Genomic DNA, 18,948 nt, shown 5'->3' with positions numbered 1-18,948 from the left:
CAAATAGCCCATAATGCTATAAATAAGGCACCTAAAATAGAGGTCCAAGATCCTCTAATGCTAGGAGCAAAGCACCTCTAAATCGAGGTCAAAAATCCCCTATTGATATAAATAAGTCACCTAAAAATAGAGGTCAAAGAGCCTCTAATGCTAGAAGCCATGCACCTCAAAATCGAGGTAAAAAAGGCCCTAATGCTATATATAAGGTTCCTACAAATAGAGGTCAAAGAGCCTCTAGTGCTTGAGGTAATGCACCTCAAAATAGAGGTTAAAAAGTCCGTAATGCTATATATAAGGCACCTAAAATAGAGGTCAAAGGGCCTCTAATGCTAGAAATAATGCACCTCAAAATCGAGGTAAAAAATCCCCTAATGCTAAAGATAAGACACATCAAAGTAGAGATAAAAGTCAGCTAATGCTAGAGATAAGGCAACTCAAAAGAGAGGTAAAAAAACCCTAATGCTAGAGATAAGGCACCTTGAAATACAGGTAAAAAAACCTCTAATGCTAGAGATAAAGCACCTAAAAATAGAGGTGAAAAAGCTCCTAATATTAGAGATAAGGCACTTCAAAATAGAGGTCAAAATGCCCCTAATGCTAGAGATAAGCACCTCAAAATAATGTCAAAAACGCCCCTAATTCTAGAGACTAGAGATAATGCGCCTCAAAATCAGAGGTCAAAAAGTCCCTAATGCTTGAGATAAGGCACCTAAAAATAGAATTCATAAAGCCCCTAAAGCTAAAGTTAAAGCACCTAAAAACACAGGTAAAAAAGATCCTATTGCTAGAGATAAGGCACCTCAAAATATTCTTTGAGACATCCAAAATCCTTGTTACACACTCTCTCTCTCTCTCTCTCTCTCTCTCTCTCTCTCTCTCTCTCTCTCTCTCTCTCTCTCTCTCTCTCTCTCTCTCTCTCTCTCTCTCTCTCTCTATATATATATATATATATATATATATATATATATATATATATATACTGTGTATATATATACATATATATATTATACTGTATATATATACATACATATATATATATATATATATATATATATATATATATATATATGTATATATATATATATATATATATATATATATATATATATTACCTGTATCCAATATTTTATATTATTTAGATGTTCCCAAGGATCACACAAGACCGCTAACTACTTTGCAAGTTGGTGTTGGAATAGTATTTCATTCGGGTGGAGATCCCATGTTCCAAAGATGTTCAATGACCACCTAAAACAATTTTAGAACGATATATACCAGATTTCATTTCGAGTTGGAATCATTGATATTAAATGTTATCAATACGGGTATTACCATCATCATCATCACTTCATAAATGTTAATAAGCAAACCTCGTCTAGCCATACATTAAGATCACCCAATTGCCACTTCTCCACCATCATCTTTAACCCCCACCTGGTCATATCCTTCTACCCCCATCCCCACATGTTTAAGGTTTAAAGGTCTCACAGCTATGATAAGATCCTTCTGGTGGAAGTTTTCAGTAAATGAAAAACAAAACACTAAGATGACAATATTTCATACAGTTTGGTTTCCAGGTGTTTAAAGTTATATCAAAACAATAAATAACGAAGTAAATATGCGAAAGACTGATTGAACAAATATCGAGAGTAATGGATTTCTAAGCTTTCCGAGGGGAACACTTTGAAGGCGTTGCACACCAGGACATGAAACGACAAATAAAATCGTAATAATACGAATACTCAATGCTAAGGAAATGTTTCCTTTTGCCTTGGGAAGGGTGAAGCCAGCTAGACTCGGACCTTTAAGCATTGAACAATCGTCACCAAGGAAGGAGGTTCGCTTGGAAGTGAGCGACTTGCCCAGATAATTTGATTGATTGATTGATTGATTAGGAGTTTTTTGTCATCCTGATATCTAAAGTTATTGACGCCGAACCAGATAATTTGAGTAAACAATGTGTTGATAGTTTAATATTTATACCCTACATCCTAAATACCACATCATCACTATAATAATGCACCAATGAACTTTCATTGCATGTCATTTCCCATATTTTATTGTCACCAATCACTTCTGAAACAATATAGATTATGTTAACTGATGATGCATTTTAAATCTCCAACCTTAAACTAATATAATTGATATAGCAAATAATACTATTTCTCTAAGAGGGCCGGAGCCAAGTAGCCCGTGACAAAAGCTGACCCCACTACACCGAGCTACGTGGCTCATGATCGAAATCAAAGGAAAACACTGAAATCGACAACTAAACCTTTAAACCTCATTACCTTCGAAATTTTGAACAAAGGCCACTTATCAATGATTGGTGACCCAATAGGTGCTATTTGAAACTATACATTATTAGGCCCTACATATAAAACGTAGGCCACAGTGTGTATTCATGTGAGAGAGAGAGAGAGAGAGAGAGAGAGAGAGAGAGAGAGAGAGAGAGAGAGAGAGAGAGAGAGAGAAAGAGAGAGGAATTGTTTAAGAAAATGCAAACGAAGGATATTTCCGTGTTATGAATATTAATATGAATAGTCAGTCCCAATATTACTCAAGAAAATTTTATATAGAAAAAGGATAGGAAAATTCAAATAAAAAGTTATGATAAAATCTTTTGATGAACTATTTTCAAAATAATATTAGATTACATTTCTTAAAAGAATAAAAAAGTTCTCTCTCTTCATTGCATTTCTTTGAGTGATATCGGTAATTTCCCTCCTCACATTCGAACCATCCTAACGATGTCTCGGTTGTTTAACGTCGGCCACCTTTCAGGGCAAGAGGGGCATGATCTCTTCAAGTTAGGTCTAGCCAGGCGACACCGGTTTTGTTACTGGGTGTACATATCGACATAAAAGTTAATTGCTTTAATAAATCTACCCAAAATCCCATGATAAGAGATATATTACCTGAAGAGTAAAGGTCACACCGAAACTAGTGGTGAACATTGCTTCTTCATCAGGCTGCTCCCCTTTATAAAAGTAGTCTTCCACATAGAGATGTTTCTTCCGATATCTGCAATATAAACTGCAGTGAACACTTTGTCTTTCGAGTAATGTAACTATGAATGGAGATCTATAATTGTATACCATATAGTAAATCCCTAGGGTAGAAGAGACTCTTTAGCTATGGTAAGCAGCTCTTCTAGGAGAAGGACACTCCAAAATCAAACCATTGTTCTCTAGCCTTGGACAGTGCCATAGCCTCTGTACCATGGTCTTCCACTGTCTTAGGTTGGAGTTCTCTTGCTTAGGGGTACACTCGGGCACACTATTCTATCTCGTTTTTCGACCATTTGTTTTGTTAAATTTTTCATAGTTTATATAGGAAATATTAATTTAACTGTCATTGGTTTTAAAATATATTATTTTTCCTTGTTTCCTTTCCTCACTGGGCTATTTTCCCTGTTGGGGTCCCTTGGCTTATAGCATCTTGCTTTTCCAACTAGGGTTGTAGCTTAGCAAGTAATAATGATAATAATAAGAACGAGATGCATTACAAGAGGGGGTTCTTAAGTACAACATAATTTACTTAGGTTTCCAGCTTATATCCCCACACCCCCTCCTTCCAATGTATTTAGTCACCTGACTTCACTACTGCTGGTGAGCTTGGCTATGTATGTATCAAGAATTCTTACTGCTATCTGTAAATAATGAAATGCTTTGAAAAAAAGGGTGAATTCATTTGTTTATGACAATTTTCAATTTACTGCATACACAGGTTCTTATCTTTGAAAATTCTCAAGTGGAAAGTTTTGATCTAGAAGACATACTGTTACATAAAAATTATTTGCCATTAACAATCGTCTATCTATTATTATTATTATTATTATTATTATTATTATTATTATTATTATTATTATTATTATTATTATTATTATTATTAGCTAAGCTACAACCATGGTTGGAAAAGCACGATGCTATAAGCCCAGGGGCTCCAACAGGGAAAAATATGGTCTTTGCAGTTACGTAGTGAAACACGTTGAAGTTTTACCTTTGGAAATTATACAATACTCACTTGGCAACCACCATTCCTATGTCACTAAACACTACTTGAGTATTAAAGAAGAGAATGTCTGATTCGGGGCAATCTTCACTAGGCTGCGCCAAGGCAAGTATCCCTCCTTGTTTATAGGAGACACCTGACTCAGCTTTGGAAATTATACAATACTCACTTGGCAACCACCATTCCTATGTCACTAAACACTACTTGAGTATTAAAGAAGAGAATGTCTGATTCGGGGCAATCTTCACTAGGCTGCGCCAAGGCAAGTATCCCTCCTTGTTTATAGGAGACACCTGACTCAGCTTTGGAAATTATACAATACTCACTTGGCAACCACCATTCCTATGTCACTAAACACTACTTGAGTATTAAAGAAGAGAATGTCTGATTCGGGGCAATCTTCGCTAGGCTGCGCCGAGGCAAGTATCCCTCCTTGTTTATAGGAAACACCTGACTCAGTTTCAATCTTCACAGTAGCATTTGCGCATTGTTGTTCGGTTAACTGGACGACCAGGTACATGCCAAGCTCCTTCGCCCCACAACTTAGTTTCTGCATCACCTGAATCATATCATAAGTTAAGGAAGCTTATCAATTACATTGCATTGCGATTCAAGATGGTTGAAAACCACAGCAAAACCGTACAACAAATCATATAAAAATCTTTTTCATTGTCTTGTACAGCATCATGGAACTTGGATATACCTTAGATGCATTGTTAACATCAGTGTAGTAACAAGGAATAACTTCATCCACCACTTCAGGCACAATCTGACTTCGAGACAAAATTGTTTCAAATGTTGTTCCAGTGTTGCTGCTCGTGAGGCCATTCTCTGGGAATACAATTATGTTTGCTCCCTGGAAAGGAAAATGTACTGCTTATTTACACTAAATTAAGGGTTATATACCAAATACTTTATTTCCATGACATACCTGAAAAGTATTTTCGCTAATTTACTATCATTGTAGGAGATATGCTCATGTTGAGGAATGCAAAACAGAAATTATTGTAGAACCTGAAAACTGTGCTGGCAATCAAGGAACGAAAGAATATCATTCAGATTTCGTCAAATGTAGTAGCAGTTCAAGGACGAAGAAGAAAGAAGAAGATACTGAACTCAAAGGTTTTGTTGTTGAAACTAAGAGATTATCCTCAAATATTGATCATGGATAAAAATGTTGAGGTTTTAAATTATGTTGGTACTGTACTGTAAATTTGAGTTCATAAATAAGAAGTCTTCTGATATCACTTATCTGTGTAGTTATCATAACTTAGAATTAATTTCTTATAATAGTGTTGGGAGTGTACAAGGCTAAATGTCACGAATGAGTATAGAGGTACTTAATTCTTTTGAATTAAGTACTTTATTCTTTTCGGTAATCTTGTGTGAGCCAAATAACATAAGAGTATCAGTTAAGTATTATGTAAGTGTAAATTTGATTTATTTTCTGTAGTGTTAAAGTGTAAACTTTTTCATTAATTGTTAAAATTAAACATCTTTTTTATAAATTAATTTCTAGTGAAACAAGTCATTGTATAATTTCATAAAGTGTTTTTCTTTTTGTCATAGTCTAAGTTTTAGTTCAGATTTAATTTGTGAGTGATTTATTTTTGGTGTTAATTCTTTTGAGTTGTCATTTTTCTAGAATATATTTATTTTTTATAAAAGTGTATTACTTTGATCACCAATATTTGTTTCAGTACTTTGCTTGCATTCCCTGACTTAGAACCGAAGTAAAAGGTTGGTTTTAGAATAGTTTATGTAAAGTAATCACCAAGTTTTGTTTTGAGTGTAAAATAAAAAGATACTTTTTAGATATTCAGTGTTCATGTATAACATTATCTGGGAGTTGCATATTATTCTTAGAGCTGAGTTTTTCTATTGTGTATCAAATCATGTAATATAAGGAGGCGAGTTTTGGAGCTCGGGAATTTACGTAATTTGCTAGTTGTAATGATATATATATATATATATATATATATATATATATATATATATATATATATATATATATATATATATATATATATATTCTGTCACACTCAGGGGGAGAGGAAGTAGTCCTATCCTGGTGAGGGTGTGGCCCGTCAGGTACACAAGTAAACCACACTCTTCCACAAATTGCCAAACCAGTGGGTTATAGTTGTTAGTAGGGGGAGGGGGGTGGAAGGGTTGAAACTGTGTGTATGTGTGCATAACCATCGTAATATTTAGCCGTCATTTTAACGGCTCGGTTACAATAAATATGGTTGTGTGTGTATTTATATTTATATATGTGTGTACATTATTCAAGTTGTATTTGCTTAAAATGGGTAGCGAGATTTCAAGAAGTAAGATGGTAGATTGGCCCAGCTACTTAACTATAGTCCATTTCTTTTAGCGAGTCATATTTGCACCGACTTGCAGCGGTGCCCTTTTAGCTCGGAAAAGTTTCCTGATCGCTGATTGGTTGGACAAGATAATTCTAACCAATCAGCGACCAGGAAACTTAAAGGGCACCGTTGCGAGTCGGTGCAAATATGACTCTAAAAGAAATGGACTATGGGTTTTGTCATCAGTCCAGATACTACTTTTCTCTGTGTAGGAAAGTTTTGTTCATTTTGGATTAATAGTTTCTTGAATACTTCGCCCTGTAATCTATTAACTCAATACTAATTAGTTGAATATCTCACAGGATAATATAGTTATAATCTATGAGTAATTTACAAGGTTTTTGTTCGAATCAGTATACCTTATGTTCTGATTATTAGATTAAAAGCGTATGCTATATATGTTCTTGTAATTCAAAGCTACAGGTTGTATACAGGTTGTATTTTGTTCTAGGTATCCGGCCCTTTTGCCCACGCTAAAAGGCTGTTTCGCCCAAAATCATTACGGATTACGCCCACTTGGTGGAGTCAGTTTGCCAACTCTCTTGAGTCGTTTCGCCCACTATACATACGTAATCATAATCAAGCCGGAGAGAGAGAGAGAGAGAGAGAGAGAGAGAGAGAGAGAGGAGAGAGAGAGAGAGAGAGAGAGAGAGAGAGAGAGAGAGAGAGATTGTGTGTGTTCCAAAATTCGAATGATACAATTGTTTCAAGTATAATGAGAGAGAGAGAGAGAGAGAGAGAGAGAGAGAGAGAGAGAGAGAGAGAGAGAGAGAGAGAGAGAGAGAGAGAGAGAGAGAGAGAGTTCCAAAATTCGAATGATACAATTGTTTCAAGTATAATAAGAGAGAGAGAGAGAGAGAGAGAGAGAGAGAGAGAGAGAGAGAGAGAGAGAGTTCCAAAATTCGAATAATACAATTGTTTCAAGTATAATAAGAGAGAGAGAGAGAGAGAGAGAGAGAGAGAGAGAGAGAGAGAGAGAGAGAGAGAGAGAGAGAGTTCCAAAATTCGAATGATACAATAGTTTTAAGTATAATATGATTTATGAATTTGATTGTACTGACCAAAACGATATTTCATAAAATTGGAAGATCAGAATGCTACGGGAGGGGGGGGGGGGGTGGTAAAATTGGTTTTTTACTGAAGTGCAATTATGCTAAATGCAGATTTTACGTTTTATTTTTCATTTCCATCTCCATTTTATTCAATATTCTTATTAAGTTATACACTCATCGTAACACTGAATGACTTTTTAATTCTAGTGCTTGGCTTTGGGCTAAGTACTGTACCGAATATATTGATAATAAGAGCGCAGGAGTGAGTGAACGAGTGATTATTGATAACAGTTCCATAATTGGAATGTCAATTATAGCATTATAAAAAATCATTGCCATTTAATGTGAATTTCCAAGAATATTGCAGGAGAAAATTCCCTTAATTTTGGTATTTACCAAAAAGTTTAACAAGTGCTATTTAACCTTGATTCAATAGTTTAAATTTTGTGGAATTCTCCAGAATTTTGTATGCAAAAAATGAGCTGTTTAGACACAAGCAATACTGAAAATTACCACAAAACGGTAACTGCTTAAATGTAGGATTTGTCAATAAAATATGCAATTTACAAATAGTGACACTTTTGAGTAATTAATCCATTTTTGATCAAGTATATTTTGATATACAGTATATCAAATGTACGCTGGCATCATGAACTTCTGTTTATGTACGCTGGCATCGAGAATTCTGTTTGGTTGACTATGTTCACATGTCGGTTCCAAGTCGTTTGGTGAGGAAACCGAGCTATTTTCTTTTTATAACCCCTTCCCCCCTCCTCAACGTATCTTGCAAATTATTGCTTTCCCAGAATTTAAATAGCCACATAATTACTGTGCAAGAAGATGAGAACTGCAAGATTGCATTATTTTGGAGTAAATTGAGAGCGTGGTGTTGTAAACAATTACCCCAGCGTCTGTCATCGTTGGTGAGGTAAGTCAATGGAAAATAATAAGAGATATTCTCTAAATGTCTGTCCCCGTGTAGATACCTATAATGATAATCCTACCTGTCTTTGGGCTTGCCATGCATACTCCAGGAGAATTCGGGCGTTTTCCTGCAATAACGCTTGTCCTCCTTGGCTGGTATCTTCGTTAGCCTCATAATCCAATACAGCAGCTATGTATTCTATGGTATCCTTTTCTGTAGCCGGCTGTTCTTCATCTTTAGTTGCGTAAGAATCGGTACTATTGACACCCCCATTCGGAATATGATTTATATTTTGAGATGAAATACACAAGAAACCCACTACAAACACGGATAAATAAGCAAACACTGCCTGGACCATAATGACAAGGAATGAGACGCAGTAAATTATCAAGAGTGCAAAGGGCAGATTGTGGACCATGACAACAACAAAATACTCCAGTGGCCTTATTCTAACGACAAAGATCAAATATTTTCAGTTAGTTTAATCTTGAAAAACTTAACAGAACTGAAACGGAAACTAGAAAAAAACTAGTGATAGAATTTCGAAATAGTGGGAAAGTTATTGTGAAAATTGTTACAGTAAAAAGTAGGAGCCGTTAAAAATACTTCATTGGCCTTATTCTAAAGTCAAAGACCAAATATTTTCAGTTAGTTTAATCTTGAAAAACTTAACAGAAGTGAAACGGAAACTAGAAAAAATCTAGTGATAGAATTTCGAAATAGTGGGAAAGTTATTGTGAAAATTGTTACAGTAAAAAGTAGGAGCCGTTATAAAAATTAAACCTACCGGTACTACTACTACGGCATCACAAGTGACTGATTGTTTACAAGTTACAATTACTACGAATTATATGTACCGTAAGTGTATCGATTATTTAGAATTTGTTTCGGATTAAGGTTGATATACAACTTTCCTTTTGGCTATAAGTCGACAGGCAGTATAATATCAAGTAGATGGGAAACATTTGATTTGTGTAGATTAAAACATCTGGACAATGTTCTCCACCCTTAGCCGGTGTGACGGTCTGAACGATCCCCAGGTCCTGTGCGATTAATATTCTGTTTGCATATCACAAATGGTTTTAAAACTCAGAATTGTGAGATATAGTATTTGAATTTAATCAGCCATTTATCTTTTACAACCTGTCAACTTGTGTTTCATGCCTTTATTAATATTATTGGTACAGCATGCAGCAGCCTCCTGGCTAGTACAGGGGTAACGTGTTTGCCGGTAAAGTTGTACTGTATTACAGGGTGTGATTTCGAACAGAATATATATGTTTTCCTATAGTAAATAACGTGATTTAACCGAATTTGACCTTCATTTCAACCGCAAACAAACAGATCAAACAATTTGACCAACTTTAAGTTACCGAAGTGGTTGCTGTTATTACGGGTGAAATGAAGGTGAAAACTGGTTAAATCACGGTATTTTCTACAGGAAAACATATATTTTCTGTTAAAATGGTTAAATATAATCACTGTTGTCATATATGATGTGTAAAAATGTTTAAATATAAGCACTTGTTAAACAGTGTCACTTCACTTACGAATGTACTGCGAACGATAATATTAGCAGCGTTACCAATGATACAGTGTTACCAACGTTGGGTGGGATTATTTCTGTTGCAATTGCTACGGTAATATTACCTCGTGTATTTTAAAGGATTTTTCCGGTTACACAACATATAAAAAGTACTAAAAGGGTACAGAACCTAACAAACCCACCTAACCTAACCTAGTAGCTGACAGGTCACAAACCTGAGGTATTTACTGAGAACGGTAAAATTAGCCACGTTGCGAATGATACACAGCGTTACCAACGGTACGGTGACATTACTAGCGGTAGTAATGATAGTTATTTCCATAAGTATATTAAATAATTTTTCCATATAATTTTTACACAATATATAAAAAGTACAAAAAGGCTACAGAACCTAACAAACCCATCTAACCTAACCTAGGAGTTCCCAGGTCACAAAACTCACGTATGTACTACGAACGATAAAATGAACAACGTTACCAATGATACACAGCATTAACAACGTTACAAAGGCATTGCTAACTATAGCAATGCTACGGTAATATTATCATGTGTATTTTAATGAATTGTTCCATATACACTTTACACAATATATAAAAAGGCACAAAAAGGGTACAGAACCTAACAAACCAACCTAACCTAACCTAGAAGTTAACAGGTCACAAAACACATTTAATGACTTTTGTTGAATGACTTAAATTTATGAAGGGGACGCCGAAACTTGCGGGTCACGGGAGGGTGAGACTGACGACTTAACTACTATGACTTGGATGTGGATGGTTGTGGGACATCGGGGTCTAGGGGGTCCATTGACTGTTGCTGTATCGGAGGGTAGAGGCGACTGGCAGTAAGGAAGAAGTGGTGCAATAACTTATGCTGTGGGTAGTAGTGGGAAAAAAAGAACCTGGAAAAATATTGCTTGAAATATTCAGTCTTCATTCCAGGTCGCAGTACCCACTCCTTCACTTCTCTCCACAGGCGTTCTATATTTTGTGTATGGATGGTTGGGTCTTGGGGGTCAACGAAATGTTCAGAATGATTAAGAGTTTTATGTTCGTAACCAATTTCAGAAAGAGAATGAACTGCATTCTCCAACCAGGTGTTAAACTTAATGTAAAATTAAGGACTTACTTTATGATCAGGACGTCGATGGTTGGGGATATCGGGGTCATCTGGCAACTGTTGCTGTATCGGAGGTGGCGAAGGGTAGAGGCGAAAATGTTAATTACATCTGGTGTACCATGGTAATTTCCATGAAACTTCCCTGCGGCTTCTAAGTACGGATAACTACAACCATTACACATTTGTATACGAAGTTCCATAATAGCACACGAAAGGAGTAAAATACGAACAAAGGCTTTACAGGGAAAAAGGCTAGCGAAGGGACTGATGCGAGTACTTGAAGAGACAAGGAAAGGGGTAGGGAAAATATTAATCCCCTGTGGAAACTTTCTATATGTATCGGCACGTGATTGGTTAACGAAAAAAGAATGGAGTCTACTAAGTAAACTCGAATGAACTTGCATGGGAAACTTGTTCAGAGTAAGTATTTATGTGAAAACTGGGTTTGATAAGGTAATAACAACAGGTATGAAGAACAAATAGTAAGTTAAAATGAAGAGAATAATGGTAATAAATTGAAATGTTGTAATAATGGAGAAAACGGTTGAAAGGGCTATGCAAACAAAGAGAAATACACTACAGTAGTGGGTAATGCATCAATGTATAAATAACAACGTTTCTGGGTCGACCTGTGACGGCCGGTGAAACCACACTTGTACCACACCACCGCTACCCACACGAACACCTTCTAGGTTATCCTTCTGTTTTGGACTTGCCCGCTAAGTCGTAAATTGTTTTGTTCGGTGTTTTCGCAAGTGATTGTCGTTAATTCAACATGACTGACGCTGCTACTTTACAAGTGTGGTTTCACCGGGCGTCACAGGTCTCTCCCCAGAAATAGATTTTTCCTTCGTCAAAATCCCTTTATTAGAGGAGTCAAGTCTCGTAAGAATGGGTTATGGTATTAGAAGGGTCAGATCAAGTATAATACTTGAATGACGTAGGTATAAATGGAGACGGTTTATAAGAAAAGAAGTAATCCTTGCGTAAAATGTAATATGTACATGTGGGTATCACAAAAAAGGAAGGATACATACGGTATAAGAAGGGTTAGGTCAAGTAGAATACTTAAATGTCGCGGGTAAAAATACTTGGGTGACGTGGGGAAAATTAGGGTGGGGTTATAAGGAAACAAGTACTCTTATTGATAAAAATAAAAGGGGTGCCTGGGTTTATGCACAGAAATTCTAAAACTGGTATGTACTGTACATAGGGACGAACAGGAGCTAATACAACACCAACAAATAAATGAAAAATATACGGTTAGTATAGGATATAGGTAATTTGTCAGTTTTTCATGGATTTATTATACGTCCAAGAACAAAATGTATAGAGAAGAAAAGGTTTGTTTTACCATTATAGTATTCCCTAATAAAGAGCTACAGGTTTGTGTAGTTAGGAAAAATACAAATCACTCCAAAGTTATCATTTTTCATAACAAACCCAAGTCCTTTAAGTTACACTTCCCGACTCGACCACTCTGCAATTTGTAGTGGAAGGTCTGAGTGGCTTACCATTGTACTGGGGTGGGGGATTCCTTGCCACCAGTTAGTAACTACCAACACCTGTATGTGAATTTTAAAAGCCAAGTTTTGAGCTTCTCTGAAATCATACTCCTATTAAAGGACTTGGGTTTCTATAATTAGGAAAATTACAAATCACATAAATTTTGTGACAGTTTTGGGTTTAAAAATTTTTCTTTATCAAAATGGAATACCTTTAATAATTCTGTGTTATCTTTATGATTTTTTTATATGCTCAATGACTGTTCTAATGAAACTATGTAATGCAGATCCTATAAAAGTAATTGTGGTGGTAGGTATCTTTTAAAGATTGGTATGCTACAGTAATATGCTTTTTAGATTTTTAAATCATGTCTCATGTTTTTTTTTCTGTTTCAGGATTAATGCTGACTACAACATACTGTTGCAATATTTAATAATGTTGAAAAATATTTTGTGTGAAGTGAGGTGCCTGGGATACAGAACTTGGAATTTTCATCAAAATGTGAAAGGTGTTGAAAGAGGTATTAATAATAAGCCGTACTTCTCAAATATTTACCATAAAGAAAATCATAGTTTCAAGGTGCACTTACCTACGACTTGTGTGACTGAAGGTCCAAGAATACATGACAAAAGCCATTCATATGAAATTAATTACTGCCATGAAACACTCAAAGGTTTGAATCCTGTAAATAATACGAGAAATGCTGAGACTTGTATCACTTCGCATCGATATTTGAAGTCTACAAGAAATATTCCAAGTGTCTGGAAGCCAGTGCAGTCTGAGTCACTTCTCTCCTTAGTATCACAACTTGGCTTTACAACCGGTGCCCGATCCATGACCACAGGTAAAGACAAGTTTACAAGTATTCGTAACCGGATATCCTCACTGCATGCAAGGAAGAGACAGCCAAAGAAGAAGAAAGTATCTGACATGGATTCTGAAGAGGTACAGTATACGTGTGGGCTTTACTCGTAAAAGTATTTAATCAGTAACTGCTGTTTCAAGTGTTATTGTAATGAAAATCTTGAGTGTCATATTCTGCTGATTGTGTGATAATTCTTTGTTCTTACACATATACAAACTTTCATTCTTTAATAGGATTATGCTTTTAGTGAAGCTGAACAAGTCTGTTAATACTTTATGAAGTAATAGTAGTTAGCTGGATGGTAGTGGGTAAACCCCCCTACCTTATAGGCCACTGACTTCCACTTTCACCCGCTGGATAGTAGATGTTTTTCCAGCATCCTCATCTGTTTGTTCTAATCTTTTGTTTGTTCCGAGACTAGAACACAAACCAACGGTATTTATAAGGATATTACTTTCGGCGAAACGGAAAGACGAGCCATTAGATTTTTAGCGAAGTTAGTAGCTACCCCTCTCACTCACACACCTGTGTCTGTAACTCACTTTGCTTTTGACTTGGATGGAGAATGGTTGTTACTGCTCTTCCTCCTCACTAAATTATGGACAGCCATTACTAATTGCTTTGTTCCGTAATTAGAATACAAACCTACAATATTTATTAGGGGTATTACTTTCGGTGAGGCTGAAAGGACGAGCTATTAAAATTTTAGCAAGGGTTAACTACCCAATCCGTTAGTTAGCAAGGGTAGGGGGCTCCCACTCACACACCTGTGATGTAGCTCTCTTTGCTTTTGGCTTGGATGGTGAACGGTCATTGCCGTACTAACCCCGTAAGGACAAGTTTTTAGTCGCAAATTATAGGCCAATTGCATTGACATCTTGTTTATGGAGCGGATTGGGTAGTTAACCCTTGCTAAAATTTTAATGGGTCGTCCTTTCAGCTTCACCGAAAGTCATATCCCTATGAATTGTGCAGGTTTGTATTCTAGTTACGGAACAAAGCCATTAGTAACGGCTGTCCATAATTTGGTGAGGAGGAAGAGCAGTACCTTGAAAAAAAGGGTATTTTATCACCCATTCAATGTAGATTCAGAAAAATTCACTCAACGACTGATGTGTTGATACGCCTTGAGTCCTCTATTTGTGAGGCCTTTGTTTCCAAACAGCATCATGTGACAGTCTTTTTTTGACTTTGAAAAGGTATATTATACCACATGGAGATATGGTATACTTAAAACAATTCATGAATTTGGATTAAGAGGAGAACTACCACTATTTATTCAGTAATTTCTTTGACAGAGTTTTTCAAGTAAGAGTGGGGGAAACTCTATCAGAGAGTAAATGTCAGGAAGAAGGAGTTCCTCAGGGTAGTGTGCTGAATGTAACCTTGTTTGCACTAGCAATTAATGGGATATCCTCAATAATTCTCCGGCGTTGGATTTGTAGTACATAGTAATGGTTTTAATTGTAGAGGTGCACTTACTCTAACAGCTTCCATATTTACTGCCGAACTGTATGGCATACTAACCGCTATTGAGAAAATAGCGTTGGAAAAGGAGGGTAATTTTACCATTTTTAGTGATGCAAGGAGCGTCCGTCAAGCTTCAGGTTTTAATTCTAGTAACCCTCTAGTTTAAAAGATTTTAGAATGGATTTTTATTATTGGATTGAGAGGTATAACGGTTTGATTTTTGTGGTTCCAGCACGTGTACAGTATGTGTGTATGGGAATGAGAAGGCAGATTTACTGGCGAAGAATGCTGCATCCGAGTTTCTACCAAGAAGGTATCCCATTCCCTGCAATGATTTCCTACCTAACATCAAGAAATTGCTTTGTAATGGCAGCAGCACTGGGATAGTCTAGATGGCAATAAAATGAGAGAAGTAACAAATGTCATATCTCCTTGGAGGTGTAACATGATGCCCCAAAAATGGGAGACGACTCTCTGTCGTCTCCGTATTGGTCACACTCTGTTGACACACAAGTTTCTTCTGAAGAGCCAACACCAACCGCATTGCGACGACTGTTTAGTACCTTTAACAGGCATTTGTTGACCGAATGTCCAATTATAATAACTTAAGAAATAGATATCTGTTTGAGGCTTGAGGGGAGGATGGCAGGTTCATTCTTGCCAAGATTCTTGAACATGATGTGTCCTACTATGCGAGCGGCATTTTTAGATTTATTTCAGAAGCAGGTTTTCTGAAAACTATTTAACTTCTCTAATGACATTCAACTTTTATGGTTTTAATTGAACTTTCTTTTAATATTTATATAAAATAAATGATATTGGCATCAATGACCTTAGATGTCAGGATACCTGAAAACTAAAAAAATCAATTAATCAATCATTTGATGCCGTTCTTCATCCTCACCATGTTATATTTTGGACTACCATTAATGCTTTTTGTTATGCTTTCTCTTTAATAGTGTGTATTTGTGTTGACTTCTGCCGACCATGCGTACCTGCCCTGGACGAGAAGTCCTGCTCTGCTGTACCTTCATGTCATCTGTGGACACCGATCGTCACAACCTTTGTCCCGCCAGCAGAGGTCAATGGTGTCATAGTGAAAATAAGTGTAGTGAGTGTTGGTAGTGGTCTGCTTCCCAGTGGAAAAGGTTTGGGCGCTGGTGGAAGAAGAAGTCAAAGGGGGATATTTCTCCTTCTAAGGTTTCTTCGAAAGGGAAAAAGCCTAAGGCTTCTTCCGCTTACCAACTTTCCTCAGAAGCTCCTGCTCGTTCGGTCTTTTCCAAGAAACCATCCCATTGAGTAGTAGCGTAGGCCCTTTAATTAATGGTCAACCCCGGTCCTCGAGTGATGGTGTTGCTTCCCCTAGCGAAGCGGCCCCACCTCTACCCCCAGGTGAGGCCTTGTCTCTTTCTCCTTTTATTCAGGTGTGGTCTTCCTTGGAACTTCTGTGTCCGCCCTCCAAGGACGCCTTGCTGCAGTTCATCATCCATGGTGCTAGTGTGCAGCCTTCGTCGACTTCGGAGGTGGATCTTCTGTTGCGTGTCGACGTAGTGGTGTCTGAGGCGTCTTCTGCTGCTTCTGCCATCGGCTGCCCCTTCAGATTCTTCACTGGTTGCTGCTGATTGCGCTTCCCGGTTCCTGATCATCCTTCGTGGAGGAAGCTAAGTCTTTCGCCTGTCTCTCCCTCGAGTGTTTCTCCCGGAAGGATTTCACTCATAGAGACTCCCCTGCATAGGACTACTGCTTCTAAAGGTCAACTTGCTGATCCACCAGTCCCCCAGAGGGCGTCAACGATGTCACAGAGCTCGCTCCCCGCTTCGACTTAGAGGTGCCTCTTCATTATTGGTGAAAAGGCACCTCTTCGGCTCTTCAGCCTCGCCTTCGCAGCCTTCCCGCACAGAGGAGACTCCTCTTCCTTCGTCTTCTGGCCCTCAACCTTCATCCGTTTCTGGATCTTCTCCTGCCAATGCTGCCACTAGTCCTCGAACTTCGGCCTTGGACTCATCTATGGATTACACGCGATCCCCTTCGGTGGATGCTCGGCCTACAAATGACCCATCGCTGTTCCTGACCTTCTGGCCTGCCGTCTACGCGTCATGCATCCAAACATCACTCGCTCTTGTGAACGCGCCTTCCTTCGCAGGGTCCTGGACCTTTGGCTGGGTGCCAGGGCTCGGCAGTGCACCAGCTCTCACCAACAACTCATCAGACGTCTCCAGAACGCCAACGCTTTCCAGCGCTTCAGCGCTCACCAGTGCACCAGTGCTCTCCTGCACTTCAGTGTTTTCCAATGCCCCAGCGATCCCCTGATCGCTGGTGCTCTCCAACGCGTTCATGCCTTTCAAAACATCAGTGTTTGCCAGGTCGTCAGCTCGCCCATGCTCACCAGCGCACCTGCATTCCGCTGCACTCCAGTGCTCTTCTACGCGTCTGCGCTCTCCTGCGCATCAGCGCTCTTCAGCGCATTAGCGCTCTCCAACTCGCAAGCACTCTCTTGCGCACCAACGCTTTAGTGCTCTCCAGCACACGCCTGCGCTCACCTGCAGTACCTATGCTCGCCTGTGCACCAGCGTTCTCGTGCTCGCCAGCATTGCCTGCAGACCGGCACTCTCTGGCTCCCCAGCGCTTTCCTGTGCTCCAACGCTCTCCTGCACGGAAGAGCTCTCTGGCTCGCCAGCCCTTGCCAAGCACCAGCACTCCTGCGCAATTACGCAAGAGTCAAAAGAAACAGAAGGGTAAACGTTTTGACAGGTCACAATCGCCCCATTCCCCTCTCCGCAAACGCATTACTTTACAGCGCGCCCTATGGGAAAAGGGAAGAGGCTCCATAGAAGGGTTCAAGAGTCCGAAGATTCCATCGGTCGAGACTCCTCACTGGGATCGTTTGGTCCCTTTCTCTTCAGGAGATCTTTCTGACAGTGACACCATTAGCAAGCAACCTGGGTTCAGTGCCATGGTCAGAGCAGTTGTACAAGTCTTCGGGCCTGCTTTCTCATCTCTCTCTTTGGAGAGCTCGCATCATCCGACGGCACCAGCAGATCTCCTGCAAAGAACCTCGGCTACTTCTCCTTTGAAGAGAAAAAGAGAAGTCTCAGACTCGGTAACATCCCCTAGGGTGAAACTGACTCCAGTTATGCCTTCGAGGTCTGTCCTTCCTGACTAGCCCTCTGGACGCCCTCCTGCCTCACCTCTGCCGAGGGAGCATCGCAATGTACGGATTTCTTCCCTTCCACTTTCGGAAGAAAATTCTCCTTGCACAGAGAGTTATCCACCACTAGTGGAAGTCAGGAAGAACAACTCCATCTGGCCTTTGATGCTGGAGTCCTATCTCCTTCCCTGGAAGGAATCCAAGGACTCTAAGAGTTTCAAAGTCCTCGTCAAGGAATTCCAGGCCTGCAGGAACCACCAGTCACTCTAGGAATGTTAACGACTCACCCTGAGAGGAGCTCTCTGTGGTGGAAGGAGGAGACTTTGCTGCCAGTCCCACTTCAGAGGACTAGCAGGAGGAGTCAGAACTTGCCTTCTGGCAAGTCCTGACCCTCATCAGGGTACTCAACGGGTTTACTAACCCAGAGATACCCATAAGAGAGGGCAAAGACACAGCTTAGATCGTGTTTTTGGCACTCAACAGAAGCCCTCAAAGACCAGTGCAGCCTTGCCCTGGTTTCAAGGGCTAAAGAGTGCCCGCGCAAAGATTGCCCAACATCTCTCCGAGCTCTCCTTCTCTCAATGTTCCGGCTCTACCGCCAAGCTCCTCTCACCTCCTCGCGTCCAGCAGAGGAGATATTTTGAGGTCTTGGATGAGCCTTGTCCAGCTCTTTTATTCCACCACTCTCTGGAAGAGCTCACCAAGGGAGTCTCTCTTGAGAGGCTCTCCAGCCATCAGGTCTCTTTTTCGGCCGCTGAGATCCTCAACCAAGAAAAAGGTCACAAAGTATGCCATGCAGGTTACCTCATGGCTTGATCTTTGGTTGGGGGCCCAGGGAATCCTGGTGCGAACCGAGGATTGTTCCAAGGAACGTACATGGAAAGCTATGGAAACTCTCTTTCTCCCAGGCACTCGTACCATCTAGTTTCTCGGC

At 39.0% G+C, this 18,948-nt stretch overlaps 2 protein-coding genes across 6 annotated transcripts in view; one reads left to right on the top strand and one right to left on the bottom strand.

Moving 5' to 3' along the window:
- The window catches only part of LOC137630862 (pantetheinase-like), a 16,607-nt gene extending 7,842 nt beyond the window's left edge, over nucleotides 1–8,765 (bottom strand). The window contains exons 1-4 of the mRNA XM_068362406.1: nucleotides 8,440–8,765; nucleotides 4,715–4,867; nucleotides 4,338–4,570; nucleotides 2,916–3,021 (exon numbers count right to left, since the gene is read on the bottom strand). Of these exons, the coding sequence (XP_068218507.1) occupies nucleotides 2,916–3,021; nucleotides 4,338–4,570; nucleotides 4,715–4,867; nucleotides 8,440–8,718 (771 nt within the window). The 5' untranslated portion in view covers nucleotides 8,719–8,765. The remainder of the gene's footprint in view (nucleotides 1–2,915; nucleotides 3,022–4,337; nucleotides 4,571–4,714; nucleotides 4,868–8,439) is intronic.
- Nucleotides 8,766–9,175: 410 nt separating this feature from the next.
- LOC137631179 (required for meiotic nuclear division protein 1 homolog) overlaps nucleotides 9,176–18,948 on the top strand; it is a 136,178-nt gene continuing 126,405 nt past the window's right edge. The window contains exons 1-2 of one of the 5 annotated variants that reach the window (XM_068362901.1): nucleotides 9,176–9,218; nucleotides 12,927–13,476. In XM_068362901.1, coding sequence (XP_068219002.1) covers nucleotides 12,967–13,476 — 510 coding nt within the window. In that variant the 5' untranslated portion in view covers nucleotides 9,176–9,218; nucleotides 12,927–12,966. The remainder of the gene's footprint in view (nucleotides 9,219–12,926; nucleotides 13,477–18,948) is intronic. The other 4 variants (XM_068362905.1, XM_068362904.1, XM_068362906.1 and 1 more) reach the window with 4 other exon arrangements.

Source organism: Palaemon carinicauda, chromosome 39, assembly GCF_036898095.1.
Source record: "Palaemon carinicauda isolate YSFRI2023 chromosome 39, ASM3689809v2, whole genome shotgun sequence".
In the NCBI taxonomy this organism is placed as follows: domain Eukaryota; kingdom Metazoa; phylum Arthropoda; class Malacostraca; order Decapoda; family Palaemonidae; genus Palaemon; species Palaemon carinicauda.
The sequence above is the reverse complement of the archived record's forward strand: the minus strand, read 5'-3'. Positions and strand labels throughout refer to the sequence as shown.